We start from the raw sequence: 25,672 nt of genomic DNA on the forward strand, positions 1-25,672 counted from the left end.
TCCTGCTCTCGCAAAATGCAGCAGGTCTGAAATAAAAACAGAAAATGCTGGAAGAACCCAGCAGATTGGGCAGCATCTGTGGAGAGCGAGAGAGAGAGAGAGAGTTAACGTTTCAGCGTGAGTCCATCCTGAAAAGGAGTCAGATTCCACTGGAATCGTTTGCTCAGTTGGTTCTCTCCACCGATGCCGCTGTTTTCCCAGCGCAGTGATTTTTTTTTCCATCGGGAGACATTTTCCGGCCTGAATGTGGGAATCGCCACTGGCCAGACAGAAGATTTGACAGACCATTTAACGGTCCGTTGACCTCGGGTGGGAATTTCTAGTCTTGGGGTGGACACGACCGGAAAATCCCGCCCTTTGTATGTCATTGAATCATCAAATTCCTACAGTGAAGAAAAGGCCATTCGGCCCATTGAGTCTGCACTGACAACAATCCCACCCAGGCCCTATCCTCATAACCCCACACATTTAGCATGGCCAATTCATCTAATCTGTACATCTTTGGACACTAAGGGGCAATTTAGCATGGCCAATCCACCTAACCTACACATCTTTGGACACTAAGGAGCAATTTAGCATGGCCAATCCACCTAACCTACACATCTTTGGACACTAAGGGGCAATTTAGCATGGCCAATCCACCTAACCCGCACATCTTTGGACACTAAGGAGCAATTTAGCATGGCCAATCCACCTAACCTGCACATCTTTGGACACTAAGGGGCAATTTAGCATGGCCAATCCACCTAACCTACACATCTTTGGACACTAAGGAGCAATTTAGCACGGCCAATCCACCTAACCTGCACATCTTTGGACTGTGGGAGGAAACCGGAGCACTCGGAGGAAACCCACGCAGACACGGGGAGAACGTGCAAACTCCACACAGACAGTGACTCAAGCTGGGAATCGAACCCGGGTCCCTGGCGCTGTGAGGCAGCAGTGCTAACCACTGTGGCGCTTGAGTTGATTATGGGTCAAAGCTCTCGTTAGGTGATTCCATCTCCATTGGAATGTGGTGTGTCGGTCACCTTACTGAAGCTCCGTAGATATTAATGGAGCAGTATTCTGTTTGCCCAAACAGTATTTCCTCAGCATTCTTCAGGCTGTGACTCATCTTGTAATTGGTTCCCTGAAAGCATTTAATTCTTCCGAGTTGCTGTCTCTCCGTGACTGCTTAAATTCAGTGGGTTGTCATGTCTGGTCTGAGGCTGTGGGTCGCTGAGTTGAATCTTTCCGATGGACTGCACAGACTCCGCCTGTTTCTCTCCTAACAAAGAACACAGAGCAGTACAGCCCAGGAACAGGCCCTTTGGCCCTCCAAGCTTGCGCCGATCACATTGTCCTATCTAGACCAACTGCTTATACCCCTCTATTCCCCGCTTGTTCATGTGTCTATCCAGATAAGTCTTAAATGTGGCTGACATATCTGCCCCAACCACCCCACTTGGCAGCGCATTCCAGGCCCCCACCACCCTCTGTGCAAAAAACTTCCCCCGCACATCTCCACTGAACCTTTCCCCCCTTACCTTGAACTTGTGCCCCCTTGTAATTGTCATTTCTGCCCTGGGAAAAAGCTTCCAACTGTTCACCCTATCCACACCCCTCATAATTTTATAAACTTCTATCAGGTCGCCCCTCAGCCTCTGTCTTTCCAGGGAGAACAATCCCAGTTTATTCAATCTCTGCTCAGAGCTAATACCCTCCATACCCTCCATACCAGGCAACATCCCGGTGAACCTTTTCTCTCTTCATGGTTTCACACCCTCTTGAACTCTCTCTTCAAAGTTCTTTTCAACTTTCCCTGACAGAACTTGTTGACTATCGGTCTCAAGCCAGTATTTAGCCTTAGATGGAACCTACCAGGATTAAATTCAGCCATGCTGCATTCAGTAAAACCCCAACCGAATTGCTTTGCCTCCATTACAGGGCGGCACGGTAGCACAGTGGTTAGCACTGCTGCTTCACAGCCCCAGGGACCTGGGTTCGATTCCCGGCTCGGGTCACTGTCTGTGTGGAGTTTGCACATTCTCCCCGGGTGCTCCGGTTTCCTCCCACAGTCCAAAGATGTGCGGGTTAGGTTGATTGGCCCTTAGAGTCCTGGGATGCGTAGGTTAGAGGGATTAGTGGGTAAATATGTGGGGGTAGGGCCTGGGTGGGGTTGTGGTCGGTGCAGACTCGATGGGCCGAATGGCCTCTTTCTGCACTGTAGGGTTTCTATGATTTCTATGATTACAGCCCCAAATAGATGTGGAATTGTAGCTTTGCAGAGGTGAATTACTGCAGTAACATCGTTAACAATTCCTTCATTTTTCTTTCCCAACAGATTCCAAGCTTGCCACATTGACCCCTGACCTCTGACCGCGACACAATGTCGTCCACGGCCACTGACCTGGACAACATGGAGGTCCAGCGCCAATACAAACTCAGCAGCCGGTGGGAGAACTCGGACACCCAGTGGGAAGAGGAACACAGCACGTCCAAACTCTTCGAATCGTCCAGGATCAAAGCCCTGGCTGGTGAGTCCCACTGTATTTGAATACCCGCTCACTGCAGTAAATACCCCCTCACTGCAGTAAATACCCCCCTCACTGCACTAACATAGAACATAGAACAGTACAGCACAGAACAGGCCCTTCGGCCCACGATGTTGTGCCGAGTTTTATCTGAAACCAAGATCAAGCTATCCCACTCCATAGCATCCTGGTGTGCTCCATGTGCCTATCCAATAACCGCTTAAATGTTCCTAAAGTGTCTGACTCCACTATCACTGCAGGCAGTCCATTCCACACCCCAACCACTCTCTGCGTAAAGAACCTACCTCTGATATCCTTCCTGTATCTCCCACCACGAACCCTATAGTTATGCCCCCTTGTAATAGCTCCATCCACCCGAGGAAATAGTCTTTGAACGTTCACTCTATCTATCTCCTTCATCATTTTATAAACCTCTATTAAGTCTCCCCTCAGCCTCCTCCGCTCCAGAGAGAACAGCCCTAGCTCCCGCAACCTTTCCTCATAAGACCTACCCTCCAAACCAGGCAGCATCCTGGTAAATCTCCTCTGCACTCTTTCCAGCGCTTCCACATCCTTCCTATAGTGAGGTGACCAGAACTGCACACAATACTCCAAATGTGGTCTCACCAAGGTCCTGTACAGTTGCAGCATAACCCCACGGCTCTTAAATTCCAACCCCCTGTTAATAAAAGCTAACACACTATAGGCCTTCTTCACAGCTCTATCCACTTGAGTGGCAACCTTTAGAGATCTGTGGATATGAACCCCAAGATCTCTCTGTTCCTCCACAGTCTTCAGAACCCTACCTTTGACCCTGTAATCCACATTTAAATTAGTCCTACCAAAATGAATCACCTCACATTTATCAGGGTTAAACTCCATTTGCCATTTTTCAGCCCAGCTTTGCATCCTATCTATGTCTCTTTGCAGCCTACAACAGCCCTCCACCTCATCCACTACTCCACCAATCTTGGTGTCATCAGCAAATTTACTGATCTACCCTTCAGCCCCCTCCTCTAAGTCATTAATAAAAATCACAAAGAGCAGAGGACCAAGCACTGATCCCTGCAGCACTCCGCTAGCAACCTGCCTCCAATCCGAAAATTTTCCATCCACCACCACCCTCTGTCTTCGATCAGACAGCCAGTTACCTATCCAATCGGCCAACTTTCCCTCTATCCCACACCTCCTCACTTTCATCATAAGCCGACCATGGGGGACCTTATCAAACGCCTTACTAAAATCCTAATAATTACCCCCTCACTGCAGTAATTACCCCCTCACTGCAGTAAATACCCCCTCACTGCAGTAATTACCCCCTCACTGCAGTAATTACCCCCTCACTGCAGTAATTACCCCCTCACTGCAGTAAATACCCCCTCACTGCAGTAAATACCCCCTCACTGCAGTAAATACCCGCTCACTGTAGTAATTACCCCCTCACTGCAGTAATTACCCCCTCACTGCAGTAAATACCCCCTCACTGCAGTAATTACCCCCTCACTGCAGTAATTACCCCCTCACTGCAGTAATTACCCCCTCACTGCAGTAATTACCCCCCCACTGCAGTAAATACCCCCTCACTGCAGTAAATACCCGCTCACTGTAGTAATTACCCCCTCACTGTAGTAATTACCCCCTCACTGCAGTAATTACCCCCTCACTGCAGTAAATACCCCCTCACTGCAGTAATTACCCCCTCACTGCAGTAATTACCCCCTCACTGCAGTAAATACCCCCTCACTGCAGTAAATACCCCCCTCATTGCAGTAATTACCCCCTCACTGCAGTAATTACCCCCTCACTGCAGTAAATACCCCCTCACTGCAGTAAATAGCCCCTCACTGCAGTAAATAGCCCCTCACTGCAGTAATTACCCCCTCACTGCAGTAATTAGCCCTTAATGCAGTAATTACCCCCTCACTGCAATAATTACCCCCTCACTGCAGTAATTACCCCCTCACTGCAGTAAATACCCCCTCACTGCAGTAAATACCCCCTCACTGCAGTAAATACCCCCTCACTGCAGTAATTACCCCCTCACTGCAGTAAATACCCCCTCACTGCAGTAATTACACCCTCACTGCAGTAAATACACCCTCACTGCAGTAATTACCCCCTCACTGCAGCAATTACCCCCTCACTGCAATAATTACCCCCTCACTGCAGTAAATACTCCCTCACTGCAGTAAATACCCCCTCACTGCAGTAATTACCCCCTCACTGCAGTAAATACCCCCAAACTGCAGTAAATACCCCCTCACTGCAGTAATTACCCCCTCACTGCAGTAAATACCCCCTCACTGCAGTAATTACCCCCTCACTGCAGTAATTACCCCCTCACTGCAGTAATTACCCCCTCACTGCAGTAATTACCCCCTCACTGCAGTAATTGCCCCCTCACTGCAATAATTACCCCCTCACTGCAGTAATGACCCCCTCACTGCAGTAAATACCCCCTCACTGCAGTAATTACCCACTCACTGCAGTAAATACCCCCTCACTGCAGTAAATACCCCCTCACTGCAGTAAATACCCCCTCACTGCAGTAATTACCCACTCACTGCACTAAATACCCCCTCACTGCAGTAAATACCCCCTCACTGCAGTAATTACCCCCTCACTGCAATAATTACCCCCTCACTGCAGTAATGACCCCCTCACTGCAATAATTACCCCCTCAGTGCAATAATTACCCCCTCACTGCAGTAATTACCCCCTCACTGCAATAATTACCCCTCACTGCAGTAAATACCCCCTCACTGCAGTAATTACCCCCTCACTGCAGTAAATACCCCCTCACTACAATAAATGCCCCCTCGCTGCAGTAATTACCCCCTCACTGCAGTAATTACCCCCTCACTGCAGTAATTACCCCCTCACTGCAGTAATTACCCCCTCACTGCAGTAAATACCCCTCACTGCAATAATTACCCCCTCACTGCAGTAATGACCCCCTCACTGCAGTAATTACCCCCTCAGTGCAATAATTACCCCCTCACTGCAGTAATTACCCCCTCACTGCAGTAATTACCACCTCACTGCAATAAATGCCTCCTCACTGCAGTAAATACCCCCTCACTGCAGTAATTACCCCCTCACTGCAATAATTACCCCCTCACTGCCGTAATTACCCCCTCACTGCAGTAATTACCCCCTCACTGCAATAATTACCCCCTCAGTGCAGTAATTACCCCCTCACTGCAGTAATTACCCCCTCACTGCAGTAATTACCCCCTCACTGCAGTAATTACCCCCTCACTGCAGTAATTACCCCCTCAGTGCAATAATTACCCCCTCACTGCAGTAAATACCCCCTCACTGTAGTGGGAGGGGAGGGGGGAGGATGGATTTGTTTCTAACTCAAGAGTATCTCTGATCCAGAAATCCTGACTGAAGTGTCTGCAGAGTCTTCCCGAGTGTGACTCAGAACACAGAACCGTACAGCACAGGAACAGGCCCTTCTGCCCACGATGTTGTGCCCAACATGACGCCAAATTAAACTGATCCCTTCTGCCTGCCCTTGGTCCATATCTCTCTATTTCTTGCATATTCATTGCTTATCTAAAAGTCCTTTAAACACCTCTATTGTATCTGCCTCCACCACCACCCCTGGCAGCACGTTCTAGACACCCATCATTCTCTGTGTAAAGAACCTGCCCCTGATATCTCCTTTGAACTTTCCCCCTCTCACCTTAAGTGCCTGTCCCTAGTATTAGACATTCCAACTCTGAGAAAAAGATTCTGACTGTCAACCCTATCAGTGCCTCTCATAATTTTATAGACTTCTATCAGGTCTCCCCTCAGTCTCCGCCGTTCCAGAGAAAACAACCCCAGTTTGTCCAGCCTCTCCTTATAGCTCTGATGCGCGTTATCACACACGAGGCTTGAGATGCTCAGGAAATAAAGGCTTTTATTTGCTGTACAACAAAGCTACTAATTATATACACGATCCCAGACTGAGGGGTCCCAGACAGAGCAGAGACCTTTATACCTCTCCCAGGAAGTGGAGCCCAACTGGGATGTACCACAATAACTATAATACAAGGTGTAACAGCCCAACCCTAACCCCAACAGCAACAAGTAGAACAACCCATCCCTAACCCCAACAGCAACATATATACATACTTGTAGTACTGGCCAGACCCTGGCTCAGTACTATCTAGTGGGAACCAACGATGGTTCACCACATTCACCCCTCCTTTGAAGACAAGGGCCGGCGGGGTACAAAAAAACAGAATAATCTGTCATCAGTCTATAAGTTCAGACGGTCAGGGGGACCGCACCGTCGTTGTGACCTCCTCAATACCGGCGATGACACCGGAGTAGGCACTCGCGGTGGCGTTCTCCCCAAGGCGATGTCCAACTGTTCCTCCACAGTTTCACGGGCCGGTTGACCCTGAGGTGATGGTAATCCATGGAGTTCCGACACCCCTGAAGTGGCGACCATCCTCTGGACTCAGGCAAGCTGTACACGGGAGTAAAAGGGTTAAGCAATGGTCCCGATGCTGCCCGCGCCATGTCCGGAGGGGAAACAAGAGTTATGGGGTTCGTAACAGGAGGTATGGGAGCGACAGGGGTTTCTACGTCCCCTGCTGGCGCCAGGTCTTGGATCGAGACCGTGTCCTCTCGCCCGTCAGGGTATGCCACATAGGCATACTGAGGGTTGGCGTGGAGGAGATGGACCTGTTCGACCAACGGGTCGGACTTGCGGGCCCTTACACGTCGCCGCAGGAGGACAGGTCCTGAGTACGTCAACCAAGACGGTAATGAGGTCCCAGAGGAAGACCTCCGAGGGAATGAAAACAGCCTCTCATGGGGAGTAGTGTTGATTGCCGTACACAGGAGTGAGCGTATGGAATGGAGCGCATCAGGGAGCACCTCTTGCCAACGGGAGACTGGAAGGCTTTTTGACTTCAACGCCAGTAAGACAGCCTTCCAGACTGTAGCATTCTCACGTTCCACCTGTCCGTTACCCCTAGGGTTGTAGCTCGTGGTTCTACTAGAGGCAATCCCGTATGAGAGCAGGTATTGCCTCAAGTCATTGCTCATGAACGACGAGCCCCTGTCGCTGTGAATGTAGCTGGGGTACCCGAACAGGGTAAAAAGATCACGGAATGCCTTGATAACCGTGGCAGCGGATGTATCAGAGCAGGGAATAACAAAAGGGAATCTCGAGTACTCATCAATGATGTTGAGGAAGTACACATTCTGATCTGTTGAGGGAAGGGGGCCCTTAAAATCGACACTCAGTCTTTCGAAGGGACGAGTGGCCTTGACTAATTGTGCCCGGTCAGGTCGGTAAAAGTGCGGTTTGCATTCCGCGCATACCCGACAGCTTCTTGTTATGGACCTGACATCCTCCACCGAGTAGGGCAGATTGCGGGCTTTTATAAAGTGGTAGAGCCGAGTGACCCCAGGATGGCATAGGTCATTATGGAGAGCCTGCAAACGGTCCTTCTGTATACTGGCGCATGTTCCACGCGAGAGGGCATCCGAGGGCTCATTGAGTTTCCCTGGACGATACATGATGTCATAGTTATAGGTGGAGAGTTCAATTCTCCACCGCAAGATCTTGTCGTTCTTGATCTTGCCCCCCAGCGTGTTATTAAACATGAACGCCACGGACCGCTGGTCCGTGATCAGGGTGAACCGTTTTCCCGCCAAGTAATGGCGCCAGTGCCTGACGGCCTCCACAATGGCCTGGGCCTCCTTTTCCACCGCTGAATGCCGAATTTCAGGGCCTTGGAGGGTGCGGGAAAAAAATGCGACGGGCCTGCCCGCCTGGTTAAGTGTGGCGGCCAGGACGAAATCAGATGCATCGCTCTCCACCTGAAAGGGGATGGACTCATCAACAGCGTGCATCGTAGCTTTCGCGATGTCGGCTTTTAGTTTATCAAAGGCCAATCGGGCCTCTGGTGTTAGGGGAAAAGAAGTGGACTTAATGAGCAGACGGGCTTTGTCCGCGTAATTGGGAACCCACTGCGTATAATAAGAGAAGAAGCCTAAGCATCTTCTCAGTGCTTTTGCGCTAGTGGGCAGGGGAAGTTCAGAAAGGGGGCGCATACAGTCTGGATCAGGGCCAATGACCCCGTTTTCCACCACGTATCCTAGGATGGCTAAACGGCGCGTACGAAACACACACTTCTCCCTGTTGTAGGTCAGGTTCAGGCGAGATGCAGTGCGTAGGAAATTCAGGATATTTGTGTCGTGGTCCTGCTGGTCATGGCCGCAGATGGTGACGTTATCCAGGTACGGGAAGGTAGCCCGCAGCCCGTTCTGGTCCACCATTCGGTCCATAGCACGCTGGAAGACCGAGACCCCATTGGTGACACCAAAGGGAACCCTGAGAAAGTGATACAAGTGACCATCCGCCTCAAAAGCCGTGTATTGTCGGTCCTCTGGGCGAATGGGGAGTTGGTGGTAGGCGGACTTGAGGTCTATGGTGGAGAACACCCGGTACTGCGCAATCTGATTGACCATGTCAGATATGCGCGGGAGGGGATACGCATCCAGCTGCGTGTATCTATTAATGGTCTGACTATAGTCAATGACCATCCGGGGTTTGTTCCCACTCTTGACCACCATGACCTGTGCTCTCCACGGACTAGCGCTAGGTTGTATGATCCTTTCCTTGAGGAGCCGCTGAACTTCAGATCGAATGAAGATCCGATCCTCAGCGCTGTAACGCCTACTCTTAGTTGCAATGGGCTTGCAGCCTGGCACAAGATTCTGGAACAGGGAGGGTGTGGTGATCTTCAGCGTCGAGAGGCTACAGGCGTTGGGCAATTTGGAGGCTGCTGTTCTCCCACTGAAAGCGAAGGGAGTGGCCCACCGTACTGTAGGGTTACACTCCTCAAGTGGACCATGAAGTTTAGTCCGAGAAGTATTGGCGCGCAAAGGTGCGGCAACACCAGGAGCTTGAAACGCTCGTAAACTGTGCCTTGCACCGTTAAAGTTACCACGCAACTCCCTAGCACGGTGACAGACCGGGACCTTGATGCCATAGAAATTGTCTGTTTGACAGGTTGAATCCGGAGTCCACACCGCTTCACAGCGTCTGGGTGGATAAAACTCTCAGTGCTCCCGCTGTCAAACAGGCAATAAATCAAGTGGTCGTTTACCTGAATGTCCATCATAGACTTGTCAAGTCTATGAGGCTTGGCCTGATCCAGGATGATCGACGCCACCGTTGGTTCATGAGCGCCACTGCAGGCGGCTGAGATTGACGAGGATGACCCCTGCTGGTCGTTCGCGGTCGGTGCCGACCAACATGGCCGCTCCCATAGGTCGCACGTGGGTGATGGCGCCAAACTGAGCGACCCCTGGTGGTCACACCTCTCCGACTCCATCGACCGTAATGGCGTCGTCCTGGCCTCGCACGTGGACGAAACCCTCGACGATGCCGACGACGAAGAACCGGGCTCCGAGGAATCGCAGGCCGCACTGTTGTTCCGAGAAGCAGATTTAGATCGGCACACTTTCGAATAGTGCCCCTTCTTACCGCAGGCGGAGCACAACACAGCTTTAGCGGGACACCGTTGCCGAGTATGCTTCGCTCCCCCACAGAAGTAACACCGCGGGCCGCCCGGAGCTGCTGCCGTCGTCTGGCCCAAGTGTGAGCACGCCATTACGCAGCATTTTGAACCCGAGGGACGAGGAGGGATCAGCGACTGCTCCTGCCACGTTGTCTCCACGTGGTCTTCAGGATACAATACTAGGCTTTTGGAGGCCGTCTCCAACATATTCGCTAGTTCTATTGCCTGGGTGAGGTCAAGATTACCTTTCTCCAGTAGTTTGAGTCGGATGTAAGATGATCCGACTCCCGCCACAAACGCATCTCGAGTGAGGTCGTTCATATTCCGCTCTGCCGACACTGCTTTGCAGTTACAGCCCCTGGCTAGCTGTAGGAGCTCGTTCGCGTATTCCTCCGTTGTTTCGCCGGACTGCCGCCGTCGAGTGGCTAAGAGGTAACGAGCGTGTATTTCATTGGGCGGTTTAATATAACGCTTCTTAAGAAGCTCGAGGGCCTTTGTGTAATCGGTGGCCGCACGGATCGCGAGGTAGACAGTGTCGCTTACCCTCGCATGGAGGACCCGGAGTCTGTCATCATCTGTGGTGACCGCTGCGGAGGCTGCTAGGTAGTCCTCAAAACATTTCAACCAGTGGTCGAAGGTGTTAGAGGCGTCCGTCGCACGTGGATCCAGTGTAAGGCGTTCAGGCTTCAGTATCTGCTCCATACTCTCTATATCGTTTTTTTTTAATGAGAATTTATTTACAGCAAATAAAATTGATGCGCGTTATCACACACACGAGGCTTGAGATGCTCAGGAAATAAAGGCTTTTATTTGCTGTACAACGAAGCTACTAATTATATACACGATCCCAGACTGAGGGGTCCCAGACAGAGCAGAGACCTTTATACCTCTCCCAGGAGGTGGAGCCCAACTGGGATGTACCACAATAACTATAATACAAGGTGTAACAGCCCAACCCTAACCCCAACAGCAACAAGTAGAACAACCCATCCCTAACCCCAACAGCAACATATATACATACTTGTAGTACTGGCCAGACCCTGGCTCAGTACTATCTAGTGGGAACCAACGATGGTTCACCACAAGCTCATACCCTTTAATCCAGGCCTCATCCAGGTGAACCTCTCCTCTGCACCCTCTCCAAAGCCTCCACATCCTTCCTGTAATGTGGGGACCAGAATTGAATGCAATGCTCTAAGTGCGGCCTAACCAAAGTTTTATAAAGCTGCAACATGACATCCTGACTCTTGTACTCAATGCCCCGATCTATAGAGGCAAGCATGCCATATACCTTCTTTACCCTCCCCTATCTGTCTGTGTGGCCACTTTCAGGGAGCTATGGACTTGAACCCCAAGATCCCTCTGTACATCAATGCTGCTCAGGTCCTGCCATTAACCGTGTATTTAACCTTAGCACTCGCGAATGTTCTTCAGAGTTCCTAAGCTGTGTTTTAACTGGATGGTTCCACTTCGACCCTGTCTTTCAGATGAGCGTGATGCTGTGCAGAAGAAGACCTTTACAAAGTGGATGAACTCTCATCTAGCCCGGGTGCTGTGTCGGGTGACGGACCTGTACGTGGATCTCCGTGATGGCTGCGTGTTGACCAAGCTGCTGGAAGTTCTATCAGGAGAGCAGCTGGTAAAAGTCTTCCTCCGCTCTGGATATTCCTGCCAATTACCCGGTTGTCCTGGTTCCTGGTCCCTGATCCCAGTCCTTTATCCATGCTAATACATTACCGCCAACTTCATCAGTGCTCCTCCCCTGGAGAATCATAGAATCCCTACAGTGCCATTCTGCCCATCGAGACTGCACCGACCCTCCATCACATCATCTCCGATGGTACAGTGGTTAGCACTGCTGCCTCACAGCACCAGGGATCTGGGTTCAATTCCAGCCTCGGGTCACTGTCTGTGTGGAGTCTACACACTCTCCCCGTGTCTGCGTGGGTTTCCTCCCACCCAGGCCCACCCTATCCTTGTAACCCCATGCATTTACCCTGCTATCTTTGGACACTAAGGGGCAATTTAGCTTGGCCAATCCACCTGACCTACACATCTTTGGACACTAAGGGACAATTTACCATGGCCAATACACTTAACCTGCTCATCTTTGGACTGTGGGAGGAAACCGGAGCACCCAGAGAAACCCATGGACTCACGGGGAGAACATGCAAACTCCACACAGACAGTCACCCAAAGCCGGAATTGAACCCGGGTCCCTGGCGCCATGAGGCAGCAATGCCAACCACTGTGCCACCGTGCCACCCAGTTTACCATTGTTTCATGTGTGCCCTTTGAAAATCCAAGTACAGTACATCTAGAGGTTCCCCTTTATCCATCCTGCTTATTACATCCTCAAAAAGTCTCTCATCGATTTGTCAAACAAGATTTCCCTTTCATAAAGCTACATTGATTCTGCCTAAACATGGAGTGATTGTTTTTAATGCCCCCTTATCACTTCCTTAATAATAATTTCCAGCATCTTACCCAAATCCCCTCCCCCACCCTACCCCCAATGACCCCGCACATATACCACGACCAATCCCCCCAACCTGCACATTTTTGGACACTAAGGGGCAATTTACCATGGCCGTTCCATCTAACCTACACATCTTTGGACAATAAGGGGCAATTTAGCATGGCCAATCCACCTAACCTGCATATTTTTGGATACGAAGGGGCAATTTAGCATGGCCAATCCACCTAACCTGCATATTTTTGGATACGAAGGGGCAATTTAGCATGGCCAATCCACCTAACCTGCATACCTTTGGACTGTGGGAGGAAACCGGAGCACCTGGTGATATGGATGTGTCAATGATGGGTGTGTGTCAGTATTAACTGTCCTCTCTCTCTCACACTGTAGCCCAAACCAACACGGGGCCGGATGCGAATCCATTCCCTGGAGAACGTGGACAAGGCACTGCAGTTCCTGAAGGAGCAGCGGGTGCATCTGGAGAATGTGGGCTCGCACGACATCGTGGATGGAAACCACCGGCTCACCCTCGGCCTCATCTGGACAATCATCCTCCGCTTCCAGGTATTGACCTCCTGAAACGGTCGCAGGGCCATTCCACCGAGGACCAGCTTGGGGTATCCACATCAGTGCCTGCACTCCCGGGTACAAAGGTTTAAGCGCATGTCTGAAAGTTGAGGTAATCATTGCCTCAGGTTAGGGGTAGGAGGATGAGGGACGGAGAGTGAGGGGAAGGAGGGAGATGTGGGCAAATAGGAAAGGGATTGAAAAGGTGAGATGGAGGTAGGATAGGGGAGAGGTGTGGAGGTGGGGCAGGAATTGGACCAGGGGTTGCTCTGAAGGAGGTGCTGGGAATTGGAGAGCTGAGTGTGGGGCAGGGGGATGTGAGCGAGAGAGGGAGAGGAAGGGGTTGAAGGAGGGGAGTCAGGCTGAAGGGAGAAGCTGAGTGGGTGGGTGAGTGCTGAAGGGACTGAGGGGCTGGGGATTCGAGTGAGAGAAGGTGAGGGTAGGTGCTTGTGATTGGAGTGAGAGGGGCTGTGAGTGGGGAACAGAGCTGCCCTTTTGTTTACCAGTGTATCTTAGAGGATGAGAAGTGAGCACAGTGATTAGCACTGCTGCCGCACAGCGCCAGGGACCTGGGTTCAATTCCGGCTTCGGGTCACTGTCTGGGTGGAGTTTGTGCATTCTCCTCGTGTCTGTGTGGGTTTCTTCCGGGTGCTCCGGTTTCCTCCTACACTCCAAAGATGTGCGGGTTAGGTGGATTGGCCATGCTAAATTGCCCCTTTGTGTCCAAAGATACGCAGGTTAGGTGGGTTGGCCATGCTGAATGTGTAAAGTTACAGGCATAGGGTGGGCTTGGGAGAGATGCTCTTTCGTAGCGTTGGTGCACACTGGATGGGCTGAATGGCCTCCTTCTGCCCTGTAGGGATTCTATGGAGCAAGGGAGGGCCCGTGAGGCGGGGAGGAGATGTGGGCTGGATTTTCCTGGTGTTTCACACTCTTTGTTGGTGTCTGCGTTTTAGATTCAGGTGATTAAAATTGAAACGGAAGACAACCGAGAGACTCGCTCAGCCAAAGACGCTCTCCTGTTGTGGTGTCAGATGAAGACAGCAGGGTGAGTGATCGTGCCCACGGGGTCAGAGTTCACTGTCTGTGAGGGGTCGGAGGGCACTGGCTTGGGGGGGTCAGAGTACGCACCCCTTCTCCTTTCTCCTTCTAACTGAAGGAAGCCACCGATCATCATGTTAGTCAGCACTACAGTGATTGATCACTAATCCACCAGTTCACTGCACTGTCATCCCCGCACTCCTCTCAAACGCACAGGGGGGGTGGTGGGGCATGGTGATTAAAACAGACAAAGGTGATTGGGCAGATAAGTCCGCAGTTCAACAAGCTGGGCACAGGTTTTGTAAATTTATTCATTCTTGGGACATGGGCGTCGCTGGCTGGGTCAGCATTTATTGCCCATCCCTAGTTGCCCTTGAACTGAGTGTCTCGCTCGTCCATTCCAGAGGGGCAGTTAAGAGTCAACCATCAAAAACCCATCTGGTTCACTAATGTCCTTTAGGGAAAGAAATCTGCCGTCCTTACCCGGTCTGGCCTACATGTGACTCCAGAGTCACAGCAATGTGGTTGGCTCTCAAATACCCTTTGAATTTGGGGGCAGTTAGGGATGGGTAAAAGATGCTGGCCCAGCCTGCGACGCCCACATCCCATAACCGAATAGATAAAGAAATGTATTTGCAGTTGGCAACCCGAACTGAATACAGTGTTGTCGTTTGATTGTCATTCCCAGATACCCAGGCGTGAATGTCCAGAACTTCACCAGCAGTTGGAGTGATGGCCTGGCCTTCAATGCTCTCATCCACAAACACAGGTACCCGGCTGGGGGGCGTGGGGACAGGGCCGATGGACTCTGGAGGTAGATATCTCACTGTGTACACTGTGGAGACATGGGGGGGCTCTGACGTGCTGTTTGAAGACAGGGTTGTATCAGAGGCTGGTTAGTTTAGTGGGTGCCTGTTATGACCCAGGATAGAAACTTCAATGTGTTTTATGAAAATAGCCTCAACCCTAAGGGCGGAAGTTTCCCATTCCGCCTGCCATGGGAATTGTAGCAGGCCGGGGGATGGTGGCAGAGGGGGACGGGAACCAGGCAAAGGTCCGTTGACCTCAGGTGGGATTTTCCGGTTTCGGGGCGAGCATGATCGTAAAATCCTGCCTTAAGCTTTTTACATTTGATTTTGGCATTGTTGAGCATAAGATGTTTCACTCTGGGTATGATTCAAGTGACCCACTAGGAAGCTTTTATCAAATGAAAGTTTATTTAAAAACACAGTTAAAATGTAACCAAAAGCATTAGCATAACTTTTACCAGTTACAGGATTTAACCATAATGCAGTATAAATCTTAACAGCTAGCTATCTATGATGTTCCAAGTCGACCAACATCCCATAAATGTACACCACTTTCTTGACTTGGCACAAAAGCAAGTATGTTCATGTGATGTTGGATTTACAGCTTTTTAACAAGTGCTGTGAATTGGAACCAATCTCTGAGGCTTCCCAGTCCTGGAACTTTCCAAAAAGCCTCTGAAGAGAGAGATAGACCAAGACACTGGGCCGAATTTTCCAGCCGTACTTCCCCCAAAACAGGAAAATCCCAACCGAGGGGCAACAGACCTTTGCATGGTCCACTGCCCCCTCTCCCGCTCGCTATGATTCCCCCATCCCTCCCACTGCCTTCTTCCACCAGCTTCAAACAGCAAACAAACCAAAACTTTTGACTTTTCTGTGGGAAAAAAAAAACTGTCCCCAGGCATCTCCTGATCTGTCAATCATGCTCCACCCATCAATTCCAAAAGGATCATAAAATCCCAGGACCCTGCAGTAGGCCAGATTAAAAATAAGCATGATGGCCATTATACTGCCTCAGTAACAATGGAAGACACCGGCTTCAGACAAAATGGTGCCGGCAACTTCCAGGGCCTGCTAGAAACATCCTGCAAAGGGACATGATTAAAGTACTTAACTCAAAGGCACAGTATCATCACAGTGCCCTGCATTGCTGTTCAGTGGTAGACGTTGCGACTGTTCCCTGGGGAGCACTGTGTGTAGTTCTGGTCGCCACATTATAGGAAGGACGTGAACGCACTGGACTGGGAGATTCACCAGGATGTTGCCTGGGACGGAACATTTAAGTTATGAGGAGAGGTTGGATAGGCTGGGGTTGTTTTCTCTGGAGCAGAGAAGACTGAGGGGCGACCTGATTGAGGTGTTCAGGATTATGAGGGGCATCGACAGAGTGGATAGGGACCAGCAGTTGAAGGGTCAGTTATGAGGGGACACAAGTTAAAAGTGAGAGGTGGGAGATTTAGGGGGGGATTTGAGGAAAAACCTTTTTACTCAGAGGGTGGTGAGGGTCTGGAATGTGCTGCCTGGGAGGGTGGTGGAGGCGGGATGCCTCACATCCTTTAAAAAGTATCTGGATGAGTACTGGGCACATCATAACACTCAGGGCTATGGGCCAAGTGCTGGCAAGTGGGATTAGGTGGGAGATCAGGACCTTTCATGCGTCGATGCAGACTCGACGGGCCAAAGGGCCTCTTCTGCACTGTAGGATTTTGAGTGTCAAGGAGTGAGGGAAATGTCAAAATGACCACTATGAGGAGTGGGAAGGTGGATTGAGAGAGACAGTGGGTCCCTCCCTGCCACCCTGCCATCTGACTAAATATGCCCCCATCCCGTCCCGCCTCCAAACACACCTCGGCCAACTCGATCACCCTCACCCCTCAGGGGATCTGACCTGTTGTGGGTTTCCGCCAGTTTTGTTGTTTCTATTTCAGCACCTGCGGTATTTTATTTCTCATTTTGGTCATGGACAGAAAATGCTCATCAAAACAGATCTCCTGCCTGCTCTGACAAACGGGCAATAGCCAGTAGGTCAGGCCAAAGACTTGTTTTCACAGTGGAATTCCAAGCATATATCCTTCCAGATGGATTCAGAGTATTTCATTGCCATTATACTGCTCCAGGGCACCAGCTACAGACAAGATGGTACCGACAACATCCAGGGCCTGCCAGAAACATCCTGCAAAGAGACATGATTAAAATACTTGACTCAAAGGCACAGTATTGTCACAGTGCTCTGTGTCGTTGCTCAGTGTTCAGGCCTACTGCAGGGTCCTGGGGTTTTATGGTCCTTTTGGAATCGTTGGGTGGAGCATGATTGACAGGTCAGGAGATCCCTGGGGACAGTTTTTTTCCCACAGAAAAGTCCTTCCATTGCCAACAGCTTCCAGTCTGTATCCCCTCCATTTATCAGTGTTGATTACCCCTCCTTATCCCTGTATCCACACCGCACCCCCCTCTCACTGCCGCTGTCTCCTTGGTATCCCACTCTTTCCCCGTGCTGCCTCCACATTCCGTTCCGAGTGATGTAATAAGCCGAATCTTTGACCTTTCAGGAGTGACCTCATTGACTTCACCAAACTGCAGAAGTCCAACACGACATTTAACCTTCAGCAGGCGTTTAACGTGGCAGAGCAGCGACTGGGGGTGGCCAAACTCCTGGACCCAGAAGGTACGTGAGGAGCTCGGAGGCACCAAGAGAGAGAGACCTGTACAAATACCCTGGGGATTGTCTGATCTCTGTCTAGTCTATGCTGATTCACAGGTACGGTGGCACAGTGGTTAGCACTAATGCCTCACAGAGATTCCCGCCTTGGGTCACTACCTGTGTGGAGTCTGCACATTCTCCCTGTGTCTGTGTGGGTTTCCTCTGAGTGCTCCGGTTTCCTCCCAGACTCCAAAAATGTGTGGGTTAGGGGGATTAGCCATGCTAAATTGCCCCTAATCAATTAGGGGGATAACTGGGTGAATATGTGGGGTTATGGGGATAGGGCCTGGGTGGGATTATCGTCGGTACAGGCTCGATGCAGGTTTGATGGGACAAATGACCCCCTTCTGCACTGTAGGGATTATATGATTCTAAGCAGTCGATGGCATTTTGTTGGGAACATTCATTTCACGTTGCACAACAGAGCTACTGACTGTCCAATAACATTCAATCTGATTCCCAGTAACATATACCAGCCCTGGGAGTGTTCGATGGGGACAGTGTAAAGGGAGCTTTACTCTGTATCTAACCCCATGCTGTACCAGCCCTGGGAGTGTTCGATGGGGACAGTGTAAAGGGAGCTTTACTCTGTATCTAACCCTGTGCTGTACCTGTCCTGGGAGTGTTTGATGGGGACAGTGTAGAGGGAGCTTTACTCTGTACCTAACCCCGTGCTGTACCTGTCCTGGGAGTGTTCGATGGGGACAGTGTAAAGGGAGCTTTACTCTGTATCTAACCCCGTCCTGTACCAGCCCTGGGAGTGTTCGATGGGGACAGTGTAAAGGGAGCTTTACTCTGGATCTAACCCCGTGCTGTACCAGCCCTGGGAGTGTTCGATGGGGACAGTGTAGAGGGAGCTTTATTCTGTATCTAACCCCGTGCTGTACCTATCCTGGGAGTGTTTGATGGGGACAGTGCAGAGGGAGCTTTACTTTGTATCTAACCCCGTGCTATACCTGCCCTCGGAGTGTTTGACCAGAACAGTGTAGAGGGGGCTTTACTCACTATCTAATGCATGCTGTCCCTGTCCTGGGAGTGTTTGATGGTTACAGTGTAGAGGGAGCTTTACTCTCTATCTAACCCTTTGCTGGAACTGTCCTGGGAGTGTTTGGTGGGTACAATGGGGAGGGAGCCTTTCTCTAATATCTTATCCCGTCATGTTCCTTTCCTGGGAGTGTTTGATAGGGACAGTGTAGAGGGAGCTTTACTCACTTTCTAATCCCGTGCTGTCCCTGTCCTGGGAATGTTTAAGACCATAAGACATGGAGCAGAATTAGGCCACTCGGCCCATTGGGTCTGCTCCGCCATTCAATCATGACTGATATTTTTCCCATCCCCATTCTCCTGCCTTTTCCCCACAACCCCTGATCCCCTTATTGATCAAGAACCTATCTATCTCTGTCTTAAAGACACTCAATGACCCGGCCTCCACAACCTTCTCCGGCAAAGAGTTCCACAGATTCACCACACTCTGGCTGAAGAAATTCCGCCTCATCTCTGTTTTAAAGGATCGTCCCTTTAGCCTGAGGTTGTGCCCTCTGGTTCTAGTTTTTCCTACTAGTGCAAACATCCTCTCCATGTCCACTCTATCCAGGCCTCACAGTATCCTGTAAGTTTCAATAAGATCCTCCCTCATCCTTCTAAACCCTAACAAGTACAGACCCAGAGACCTCAACTGTTCCTCATACGACAAGCTCTTCATTCCAGGGATCATTCTTGTGAACCTCCTCTGGACCCTTTCCAAGGCCAGTACATCCTTCCTTAGATACGGGGCCCAAACCTGCTCACAATACAATGGGGTCTGACCAGAGCCTTACACAGCCTCAGAAGTACATCCCTGCTTTCGTATTCTAGCCCTCTCAACATGAATGTTAACATTGCATTTGCCTTCCTAACTGCCGACTGAACCTGCACGATAAGCTTAAGAGAATCTTGAACAAGGACTCCCAAGTCCCTTTGTGTTTCTGATTTCCTAAGCATTTCCCCATTTAGAAAATAGTCTATGCCTCCATTCCTCCTTCCAAAGTGCATAACCTCACACTTTTCCACATTGTATTCCATCTGCCATTTCTTTGCCCACCCTCCTAACCTGTCCAAGTCCTTCTGCAGCCCCCCTGCTTCCTCAATACTACCTGTCCCTCTACATATCTTTGTATCATCTGCAAACTTAGCAACAGTGCCTTCAGTTCCTTCCTCCAAATCGTTAATGTATATTGTGAAAAGTTGCGGTCCCAGCACTGACCCCTGAGACACACTATCTAATCCCATGCTGTACCTGTCTGGGCATGTTTGATTGGGACAGTGTACAGGAAGCTTTACTCTGTATCTAACCCCGTGATGGACTTGTCCTGGGAGTGTTTGTTGGGATCAGTGCAGAAGGAGCTTTACTCTGTATCTAACCATACGCTGTACCTGTCCTGGGAATGTTTAATGGAGGCAGGGTAGAGGGAGCTTTACTCACTATCTAACCCCGTGCTGTACCTGTCCTGGGAGTGTTTGATGGGGACAGTGTAGAGGGAGCTTTACTCTGTATCTAACCATGTGATGTACCTGTCCTGGGAGTGTTTGATGGGGACAGTGCAGAGGGAGCTTTACTCTGTATCTAACCATGTGATGTACCTGTCCTGGGAGTGTTTGATGGGGACAGTGCAGAGGGAGCTTTACTCTGTATCTAACCCCATGCTGTACCTGTCCTGGGAGTTTTTGATGGGTTAAGTGTAGAGGGGGGCTTTACTCACTATCTAATCCCATGCTGTACCTGTCCTGGGCATGTTTGATTGGGACAGTGTGGTGAACCATCGTTGGTTACCACTGTGGGGTTATTCCTATGTTACTGTTGGGTTAGGGTGTTGCCACTGTGGGGGTTGTATAATGTTGTTGGGTTAGGGTGTTTACCTGTGGTAGATGTTGTTATGGCACATCCCGGTCGGGCCCCGCCTCCTGGGGAGAGGTATAAGACCCTCTGCTCAGGCGGGACCCCTCCAGTCTGAATTGGTGTACTTGTGTTAGTTAGTTCCATTGTTTGCTAATAAAAGCCTTCAATAGCTGAAGCCTTGTACCTCGTGCTTGATTGTCGCGCATCAATTTTATTAGCAAACATAAAACTCTCGACAGTAAAGGGAGTATGGAACAAATACTAAAACCAGAGCGTCTGACGCTGGACCCACGTGCGGTCGGTGCCGCGAACACCTTCGACCACTGGTGGAAGTGTTTCGAGGACTACCTGGCAGCCTCTGCAGCTGTTACTACGGACGACGACAAACTCCAGGTCCTCCACGCGAGGGTAAGCGACACGGTCTATCTTGCGATTCGTGCGGCCACCACTTACCCGAGGGCCATCGAGCTCTTGAAGAAACGATACACGAGACCACCCAACGAGATCCACGCTCGTTACCTCCTCGCTACACGACGTCGGCAGTCGGGCGAAACCATGGAGGACTACGCCAATGAGCTCTTGCAGCTTGCCAGGGGCTGCGACTGCAAAGATGTGTCGGCAGAGCAATATATGTACGACCTCGCCCGAGATGCGTTCGTAGCAGGGGTAGGGTCCTCGTACATCCGGCTTAAGCTATTAGAGAAAGGGAACCTCAACTTGACCCAAGCGATGGAGATGGCTGAGATGCTGGAGGCAGCGTCGAAAAGCTTGGCTCTGTACCCCGAAGACCACGTGGAGACAACGTGGCAGGAGCAAGCACAAATCCCTCCTCGCCCCACGGGCTCGCGCTCCCATATCGATCCGACGACGGCGGCAGCTCCAGGCGGCCAGCGATGCTATTTTTGCGGCGGAGCCAAGCATCCACGGCAACAGTGTCCTGCAAAAACGGCGATCTGCAGTCAGTGTGGTAAAAAGGGGCACTATGCTAAAGTTTGCAGGTTGAAGCCCAAGAACGGCAGTGCAGCCTGTGACCCTCCAGAGCGGAGACAATCTCCTTCGGCGTCGCAGTACCCACGAGGTCCGACCACGTGCGAACCCAGGACGACGCCATTGTGGCTGACGGAGGAGGAGGAAGACCACCAGGAGTCGCTACGCTTGGCGCCCTCACCCACGTGCGATTCATGGGGGCGACCATCATGGTCGACGACGACTAGGAGCGACCAGCAGGGGTCCTCAGTATCAACCTCGGCTGCATGCAGTGACGCCCAGGGGCCAACGGTGGCGTCGATCTCTCTGGACCAGACAAAGCATCACAGGCTTGACAGTTCCATGATGAACATCAAGGTAAATGGTCGTACTGTGTATTGTCTGTTTGACAGTGGGAGCACCGAGAGTTTTATTCACCCTGACACTGCAAAAAGGTGTGGACTCCGGGTTCTACCTGCCAAACAGACAATTTCCATGGCATCTCGGTCCCGGTCTGTACCGATCCAAGGACGTTGTATGGTAACCCTAGAGGTGCAGGGCACAATGTACAAGCGATACAGGCTCCTTGTGTTGCCGCATCTTTGCGCGCCAATTCTCCTCGGACTAAACTTTATGGTCCACATGAAGAGTGTGATCCTACAGTACGGTGGGCCACTCCCTTCACTGGCAGTAGGGAATCAGCCGCAGCCTCCAAATTGCCCAAAGCGCCCCGCATGCAATCTCTCCACACTAAAGATCACCACACCTTCTCTATTTAAGAATCTGGTACCAGGCTGCAAGCCCATCGCTACTAAGAGTAGGCGTTACAGCGCTGAAGACCGGATCTTTATCAGATCTGAGGTTCAGCGGCTCCTCAAAGAAGGGATCATACAGGCCAGTGCTAGTCCGTGGAGAGCGCAGGTCGTGGTGGTTAAAAGCGGGAACAAACCTCGGATGGTCATCGACTACAGTCAGACCATTAACCGTTATTCGCAGCTGGATGCGTATCCTCTCCCGCGCATATCTGATATGGTCAATCAGATTGCGCAGTACCGGGTGTTCTCTACCATAGACCTTAAGTCCGCCTACCATCAACTCCCCATCCGCCCAGAGGACCGACAATACACGGCTTTTGAGGCGGATGGTCGTCTATACCAGTTTCTTAGGGTTCCATTTGGTGTCACCAATGGGGTCTCGGTCTTCCAGCGTGCTATGGACCGAATGGTGGACCAGAACGGGTTGCGGGCTACCTTCCCGTACCTGGATAACGTCACCATCTGCGGCCATGACCAGCAGGACCATGACACGAATCTCCAAAACTTTCTGCGCACTGCATCTCGCCTGAATCTGACCTATAACATAATATATTCCCGGCTCGGGTCACTGTCTGTGTGGAGTTTGCACATTCTCCTCGTGTCTGCGTGGGTTTCCTCCGGGTGCTCCGGTTTCCTCCCACAGTCCAAAGATGTGCGGGTTAGGTTAATTGGCCATGCTAAAAATTGCCCCTTAGAGTCCTGGGATGCGTAGATTAGAGGGATGAGCGGTTAAAAATATGTAGAGATATCTGGGTGGGATTGTGGTCGGTGCAGACTCGATGGGCCGAATGGCCTCTTTCTGTACTGTAGGGTTTCTATTCTATTCTATTTCTATTCTATTCTATTCTATAACAGGGAGAAGTGCGTATTCCGTACGCGCAGGTTAGCTATCCTTGGATACGTGGTGGAAAACGGGGTCATCGGCCCTGATCCAGACCGTATGCGCCCCCTTACTGAACTTCCCTTGCCCGCTAGCACAAAAGCACTGAGGAGATGCCTCGGCTTCTTTTCGTATTATGCGCAGTGGGTCCCCAACTACGCGGACAAAGCCCGTCCGCTCATCAAGTCCACGACCTTCCCACTCACGCCGGAGGCCCAATTGGCCTTCAAGGCTTTGAAAAGCGACATTGCGAAAGCCATGATGCACGCGGTGGATGAATCCATCCCTTTTCAGGTGGAAAGTGATGCATCTGATTTCGCCCTGGCCGCCACACTAAACCAGGCAGGCAGGCCCGTCGCGTTTTTTTCCCGCACCCTTCAAGGCCCCGAAATTCGGCACTCAGCGGTGGAGAAGGAGGCTCAGGCCATTGTGGAGGCCATCAGACACTGGCGCCATTACCTGGCGGGGAAGCGGTTCACCCTGATCACGGATCAACGATCCGTGGCGTTTATGTTCAGTAACACGCAGAGGGGCAAGATCAAGAATGATAAGATCTTGCGGTGGAGAATTGAGCTCTCCACCTATAATTACGATATTATGTATCGTCCAGGGAAGCTCAATGAGCCCTCGGATGCCCTCTCGCGCGGAACATGCGCCATCATGCAGGAGGACCGCTTGAAGGCCCTCCACAATGACCTGTGCCATCCTGGAGTCACCCGACTCTACCACTTCGTAAAAGCCCGCAACCTGCCCTACTCGGTGGAGGATGTCAGGTCAGTAACAAGAAGCTGTCGGATTTGCGCGGAATGCAAACCGCACTTTTATCGACCGGACCGGGCACAATTGGTCAAGGCCACTCGCCCCTTCGAGAGGCTGAGTGTGGATTTTAAGGGCCCCCTTCCCTCAACGGACCGGAATGTCTATTTTCTCAATATAATAGATGAGTACTCCCGGTTCCCGTTTGTTGTCCCCTGTGCGGACACGTCGACTGCCACAGTGATTAAGGCATTCAGTGATCTTTTTACCCTGTTCGGGTACCCCTGCTACATACATAGCGACAGGGGCTCGTCGTTCATGAGTAACGACTTGAGGCAATTCCTGCTCTCATACGGGATTGCCTCTAGTAGAACCACGAGCTACAACCCTAGGGGTAACGGACAGGTGGAGAGGGAGAATGCTACAGTCTGGAAGGCTGTCCTACTGGCGCTGAAATCCAGGGGCCTTCCAGTCTCCCGTTGGCAGGAGGTCCTTCCAAATGCGCTTCATTCCATTCGCTCCCTCCTGTGTACGGCAACCAATGCTACTCCCCACGAGAGGATGTTCTCATTCCCTCGGAAGTCGTCCTCGGGGATCTCCTTACCAGCCTGGTTGACGTACCCAGGACCCGTCCTTCTGCGGCGACATGTGAGGGCCCGCACGTCCGACCCCTTGGTCGAACCGGTCCAACTCCTCCACGCCAACCCTCAGTATGCCTATGTGGCATATCCTGACGGGCGAGAGGACACAGTCTCGATTCGAGACCTGGCGCCCGCAGGGGACGTAGCAACTCCTGTCGCTCCCACACCCCCTGTCACGAATCCCCTATCACTTATTTCTTCCCCAGACGTGGCGCGGCCAGCACCGGGACCAGTGCATAACAGTTATACTCCCATGTACAGCTTGCCTGAGACTCGGAGATCGGCGCCACCACAGAAGGTTCCAGGATCCCCTGCACCATCGCCTCACCAGGGTCAACCGGCCTGGGAGTCCTCGAGGGGACAGCCGGACGCTGTTTTGGAGAGAACGCCACCGCAAGCACCTGCTCCGGTGTCGCAACCGGTGTTGAGGAGATCACAGCGACGGTGCGGTCCTCCAGACCGTCTGGACTTGTGAATTTTGTATATATGTGACCTGTTTTCGCACCCCGCCGGCCTTTGTTTTTAAAGGAGGGGTGAATGTGGTGAACCATCGTTGGTTACCACTGTGGGGTTATTCCTATGTTACTGTTGGGTTAGGGTGTTGCCACTGTGGGGGTTGTATAATGTTGTTGGGTTAGGGTGTTTACCTGTGGTAGATGTTGTTATGGCACATCCCGGTCGGGCCCCGCCTCCTGGGGAGAGGTATAAGACCCTCTGCTCAGGCGGGACCCCTCCAGTCTGAATTGGTGTACTTGTGTTAGTTAGTTCCATTGTTTGCTAATAAAAGCCTTCAATAGCTGAAGCCTTGTACCTCGTGCTTGATTGTCGCGCATCAGACAGTGTACAGGAAGCTTTACCCTGTATCTAACCCCATGATGGACCTGTCCTGGGAGTGTTTGTTGGGATCAATGTAGAGGGAGCTTTACTCTGTATTTAACCCCGTGCTGTACCTGTCCTGGGAGTGCTTGATGGGAACAGTGTAGAGGGGGCTTTACTCACTATCTAATCCCGTGCTGTATCTCTCCAGGAGTGTTTGATGGTGACACTGTAGAGTGATCTTTACTCTGTATCTAACCCCATGCTGTACCTGT

General features: G+C 51.2%; 2 protein-coding genes across 2 annotated transcripts in view; one reads left to right on the plus strand and one right to left on the minus strand.

Moving 5' to 3' along the window:
• Positions 1 to 1,882, minus strand: part of LOC144511096 (nesprin-2) — a 30,742-nt gene extending 28,860 nt beyond the window's left edge. The window contains exon 1 of the mRNA XM_078241074.1: positions 1,864 to 1,882. Within this exon, the coding sequence (XP_078097200.1) occupies positions 1,864 to 1,882 (19 nt within the window). The remainder of the gene's footprint in view (positions 1 to 1,863) is intronic.
• Positions 1,883 to 2,371: 489 nt separating this feature from the next.
• LOC144511098 (spectrin beta chain, non-erythrocytic 1-like) overlaps positions 2,372 to 25,672 on the plus strand; it is a 222,742-nt gene continuing 199,441 nt past the window's right edge. Inside the window, exons 1-6 of the mRNA XM_078241075.1 lie at positions 2,372 to 2,519; positions 11,542 to 11,693; positions 12,921 to 13,094; positions 14,054 to 14,145; positions 14,827 to 14,907; positions 17,497 to 17,612. Of these exons, the coding sequence (XP_078097201.1) occupies positions 2,372 to 2,519; positions 11,542 to 11,693; positions 12,921 to 13,094; positions 14,054 to 14,145; positions 14,827 to 14,907; positions 17,497 to 17,612 (763 nt within the window). The remainder of the gene's footprint in view (positions 2,520 to 11,541; positions 11,694 to 12,920; positions 13,095 to 14,053; positions 14,146 to 14,826; positions 14,908 to 17,496; positions 17,613 to 25,672) is intronic.

The sequence above is a fragment of the Mustelus asterias genome, chromosome 24 (genome assembly GCF_964213995.1).
Source record: "Mustelus asterias chromosome 24, sMusAst1.hap1.1, whole genome shotgun sequence".
NCBI lineage: Eukaryota > Metazoa > Chordata > Chondrichthyes > Carcharhiniformes > Triakidae > Mustelus > Mustelus asterias.